Consider the following 5,502-nt stretch of genomic DNA (forward strand, 5'->3'; position numbering starts at 1 on the left):
CAGTTGGATGACATTGTAGAATGAGTGGGATGCATAATGGCTGTAGGGAAATGAAAACATATTGAGGAGCTTTGCTGTTCAGGGAGAAGGAGATAGAGTGTTAGGTGTGGAGGACAATCCAGTGAAGTGAGAATGTTTGTATTAAATTTCTAAGACGAGGTGTATTTGAAATTGCTTTGTGTTTTTGAAAAGATTCGGACTAATGAGTGTAGATATGAGTATCTTGAAACAGCAGTACGTGAGACATACATTGCAGTCTCCTCTCTCATGCTGGCATTCACATGAAAAATATTTAATACGTCTAAAGAGGAATACTAAATAGTTCTCCTTCATCACTCGTGAGGCTGCATATATTTTGGGTTTTGTATTCTTTTACTTTCTATATTGTGAAGTTAGTGGAAATTCCTGTCCCACACTCAGCTTTTTTCTGCAGTGGTCATTTTTTCATACTTTGAATGAGAAATTCTGCCATGCACTTGGGGAATATAAATTGAGGACTCACCATCTTCTAGCTCAAGAGTATAGTGTGCTGAGAAACAATACTTCTTACAGTTCAGTGATAGAGAAATTAAGGCCACACGTTGTACCATAGGTCTTAATGACACAAAGGCACATAGTTCACAACAGTTTACATGTATGTAATGAGGACTTCACTGTTCCAGCTAATGGGGTGGAATATCTCCAGATAGTTTTAAATTTTCTTCTTTACTTCATGTGGGTTTTCCAAGTAAAATGTCCTTACCCAAGGAACCTAATAAGTAGAGAGACTTAAACTAAGTTCCATCTAAGGTGTTTTGCTGAATAGATTACTCGATGAGATTTCCATTGCTGCTGTAAAACATTGCTGCAGTCTTTGTTGAAAGTGAACATATATATTCAGGCCCAGGTGCCAGAAGCCTGAAATGAGTCTCATATCAAGATGTGGGCAGGACTGGGTTCCTTCTGGAGGCTCAAGGAGAATCTGTCTTCTTCCCAATTCCAGTTTGCACTGCTGACCACCTGCAATCCTTGACTCGGGGCTTTTCCTCCCTCATCAAAGCCAATAGTGTAGTCTTATCTGGTTTGGCTCAGTGGACAGATCATCAGCCTGTGGACCAAAGGGTTCTGGTTCAATTTCAGTCAAGGGCACATGCTGGGGTTGTGGGCTCAATTCCTGGTAGAGGGTTTGCAACAAGCATCCAATCAATGATTCTCTCCCATCATTGATGTTTCTATCTCGATCTCCCTCTCCCATCCTCTCTGAAATCAATAAAAATATATTTAAAATAAAAACAGTAGTGTATATTTTCATCTTGCCTCTCCTTTTGCATCTAGAGGACCATTGTGTTTACCATAGTTCCATGGAGATGATCCGGGCTCATCTTCTATTTTAAGTTAGCGTCCTCGCTGATTTTGCTCAGTGGAGTCAGTGTAGGCCTCCAGGGCGAAGGGTCCCATCATGTGCTGGGGAGTGGGAGTGCGGGGAAGAAGTCAGGGGGGAAAAGGAGACATATGTAATACTGTAAACAATAAATGATTAAAGAAAAAAAAAAAAAGAGCTCATGTCTGGGTTGTGAGTTCCATCCCAAATAGGGGCATGCAGGAGGCAGTTGATCAATGATTCTCTCTCAGCATTAATGGTTCCAGCTCTCTCTCCCTCTCCCTTCCTCTCTGAAACCAATAAAAATATATTTTTTTAAAAATAAAATGAAGTCAGCCAATTAACAATCCTGTTCCATCTGCTACCCTAATTTTCCCTTGCTATAAAAAATAATGTATTTCTAAAGTACTGGGAATTAGAATGTGTATACCCTTTAGATGTTCTTATTCTACCTACAACAAATCATATTTTAGTATTATTTTTGTCACTTAAGGGCTCTTATATAACAGAAACAAATATTTCATCATGGCCTCTAGATTAAAACTCCATCCAAAGACAATACTTGCATCAAAAGACGTAAAACTTCCTGTAGCCAATTCTAACACAGAACCACAGCCTTTCCACTCAGAGAGTGGTCCTCAGGCAAGGACCTGCAGCACCACACCACCAGGGAGCTTGTTGGAAATGCAGAGTCTCTGAGCCCTCCAGACCTGCTGCATCAAATTTTGTCTTGAGTCCAAATCTTGGGGACTGCATGGGAACATTGAAATTGGAGAGGTGCTGATCTAAACTAGGTGTTCTCACCTTTTACCATTGTCTAGTATTTACATATTTCTATTATTTGCTTACACTTTTATTGTTACATATTTCTATTACATTCTTTCCTCCAGATTTAGTTGTAGGGACTTTGTTCTTCCATACCCTCTACTTACAGCCCAGACAGTGCTGAAATCACGGTCAGCACTCAGTTTATATTCCTGAAATGCATGAAAATTTTTCATTAAAACTAAAGTATACCGGATATCTTATGTAAAAAGCAGATTGAGACAAAAATTCCTACTCTGAAATGACACAGGAAGGTCCTACATGGAACCAAATCCAGACCAAAATATTGAAACTAACTTCCTGACTATGGGAGACACACTGTTGCATTAGAGCCACTTTGTAGAGAGCCACCCGGGAAGTCACAAGGACATTCTTTTCTTATCAGCTGAGCCGAGGGCACCTGCAGAATCCTGTTATCAGTACCGATTTCTTATCTTTATCCCGGTGCTTGGAATGAGGAACAAATAGGACCTTGACTTACCAGATCTTGATATGTTAAATCTTGTACAAAAAAAAAAAAAAAAAAAAAAAATGAGGAGCACACCCGAAACTCCCTTTGACCTTAAACTCCCCTTTGGAAGCCAATAAATATGCTGTGTTGTCTGTGGTGAGTGTGACTGTCTCTCCATCAGAGAGATGGCGCCCACCTATATGAATCTATTTCTGCCTCTTGTCTTTTTCTTTCTCTAATTTCTTAATCCCTAGCTCCTCCACTCAGGAACCTGTCGTTTTTCTGTTCGGGACTCGGAAAAAGGAGAAACACCACACCACCTGAGTAACACTAGATTGTAAGAAAATTCCTCATGCTCCTTTCTTCTTTCTTGGAAGTCACCCCCACCTCATGGAACCAGGGAATCTTACAGGAGTGTCAGAATTTCTTCTCCTGGGATTTTCAGAGGACCCAGAACTGCAGCCCCTCATATTTGGGCTTTTCCTCTCCATGTACCTGGTCACTATGCTTGGAAACCTGCTCATCATCCTGGCAGTCAGTTCAGACTCCCACCTCCACACACCCATGTACTTCTTCCTCTTCAATCTGTCCTTGGTAGACATCTGTTTCACCTCCACCACCATCCCAAAGATGCTTGTGAACATCCAGTCACAGAGGAAAGTCATAACCTATGAAGGCTGCATCGCACAGATGTATTTTTTTCTACTCTTTGGAGTTATGGATAACTTCCTTCTAGGAGTGATGGCCTATGACAGGTATGTGGCCATCTGCCACCCCTTGCACTATATGGTCATCATGAACTCCCAGCTCTGTGGTCTGCTGATCGTAGTGTCTTGGATCATGAGTGCCCTGAATTCCCTGTTACAAAGTTTGATTGTGTTGCCATTGTCCTTCTGTACAGACTTGCAAATACCCCACTATTTTTGTGAACTCAGAGAGGTGGTCCAACTTGCCTGTTCTGACACCTTTCTTAATAACTTGGTGATGTATTTTGGAGTTGTGTTACTGGTTGGTGGTCCTGTTGCTGGTATCCTTTACTCTTACTCTAAGATAGTGTCCTCCATATGTGCAATCCCATCAGCTCAAGGGAAATATAAAGCATTTTCTACGTGTGCCTCTCACCTCTCAGTTGTGTCCTTATTTTATGGAACAAGCATAGGAGTATATCTCAGCTCTGCTGCTTCCCATAGCTCACATTCAAGTGCAGTAGTCTCAGTGATGTACACTGTGGTCACACCCATGCTGAACCCCTTCATCTACAGTCTCAGGAACAAAGACATAACGAGGGCTCTGAAAAGAATCTTTGGGATGGCAGGTACAAAGAGGACAATCATTTGGGAGTAAAAAGTGCTCTCGGTTTTGGGACTACAGAACTAAAATCCAGAAATTGTGACTCTTTAATCACATTGTGTTTTTCAGACTTGCTCCTTTTATTTTTTAACTATATTTTTGTCGATGCAGAGAGGAATGGTGAGGGAGAGAGAGATTAAAAAAAACATCAATGATGTGAGAAAATTATTGATTGGCTGCTTCCTACATATCCCCTCCTTGGTATCCAGCCCACTACCAGGGCATGTGCCCTGACCGGAAATTCAACATTGACCTCCTGGTTCATGGGCCAATGCCCACCCACTGAGAAACACAGGCCAGGCCAGACTTGCTCCTTTTATTTCTGTCCTTGAATTTCCTTTGTTTGTTTCAATTTCTCTGTACATTTTAAGAAACCATTTTACTAAGCTTTCTGTCTTGTCTGTTATAGAGACAGTTTTTCCCTTTGTTCTTTTTTAACCTTCACAAAGTTTTTTTCCAACCTTGGTCAGAAATAGTGAGCAGTTTTCATTTGCTTCACTAGAAATATTGATGCCTTAAGAATAATTTCTTCTCAAATGACATATCTCATTGTAAGTAATTTTTTCTTGTTTTGTAGGTAGAATAGTAATAAGTGTTATTATTCATGTAGAAAAACAACACTTGGCTACCTAATCATTATATATAATTTCATTCCACAAAATCTGAAACCTACATTGCTACCTTAACTGCTTTTCGTGATATTATATATTTTATTATTGTTCCCTGTAATTCTCAGGCTATTGATAGAGATGCAATAGGATAGGAATCGTGACAACCAGCCTGGTTCCTACTACTGTTCCTCCTGCATGCCCCCTATTGCATATCCCCTCTTGGGGAATGAGACCAGAGTCAAAGTCCTGGGTGGATGGATTCTGTGTTCCTTCTTATAGTTACAACAACCATCATGGAACTTTAAAAACATAAGGTTTATTACTCACAGATCCTGTGATCCCATAAGCCACAAGGGAATCTGTGTGTATGCATGTGCGTGTGAATGAGAGAGAGAGAGAAATGGACTTGGGCTGAAGGACTCTGCCTCTTTTGGGGTTAAGGGCAGGATGGCTATGGTTTTGTGAGTTTGCTTTTTTAAAATGTATCTTTATTATTGAAATTATTATAGATGTTCTCCTTTTTTTTCACCAATGACTTTACTCCTCCCCTCTCCTGAACCTCCCCTGTACCCCACTTCATCCCAGGCCTTCGCCCTACTATTACCTGTGTCCATGGGTTATTCATATATGCATATAAGTTCTTTGGTTTATATCTTCCCTTCCTTCCCCACCACCCAATTTCCTCTGAGGACCCACAGTCTGTTGCATGATTCCATGTCTCTGGATCTATTTTGTTTGGCACTTTATTTTGTTTATGGATTTCACATATAAGTGTGATCATGTGATACTTGTCTTTCTCAGATGGACTTATTTCACTGAGCATAATAATCTCCAGGCACCTCCATGCTATTTCAAAGGGAAAGAGATCTTTTTTTAAAAATTTTTTTTTTACCACTACATAGTAT

At 40.4% G+C, this 5,502-nt stretch overlaps 1 protein-coding gene across 1 annotated transcript; it reads left to right on the forward strand.

The window, feature by feature from the left end:
• Positions 1-3,018: 3,018 nt before the first annotated feature.
• On the forward strand, positions 3,019-4,075 carry LOC118706589 (olfactory receptor 7A10-like). The gene has a single exon (XM_036416009.2). The coding sequence runs from the start codon at positions 3,027-3,029 to the stop codon at positions 3,978-3,980; it is 954 nt and encodes a 317-aa protein (XP_036271902.1). The 5' UTR covers positions 3,019-3,026; the 3' UTR covers positions 3,981-4,075.
• The last annotated feature ends 1,427 nt before the right edge of the window (positions 4,076-5,502 follow it).

This window comes from Pipistrellus kuhlii, unplaced genomic scaffold (genome assembly GCF_014108245.1).
Source record: "Pipistrellus kuhlii isolate mPipKuh1 unplaced genomic scaffold, mPipKuh1.p scaffold_m20_p_52, whole genome shotgun sequence".
Lineage (NCBI taxonomy): Eukaryota > Metazoa > Chordata > Mammalia > Chiroptera > Vespertilionidae > Pipistrellus > Pipistrellus kuhlii.

Excerpts from the sequence above, each read along its gene's own strand:
- LOC118706589 (XM_036416009.2), top strand. The coding sequence starts at position 3,027 with ATGGAACCAGGGAATCTTACAGGAGTGTCAGAATTTCTTCTCCTGGGA.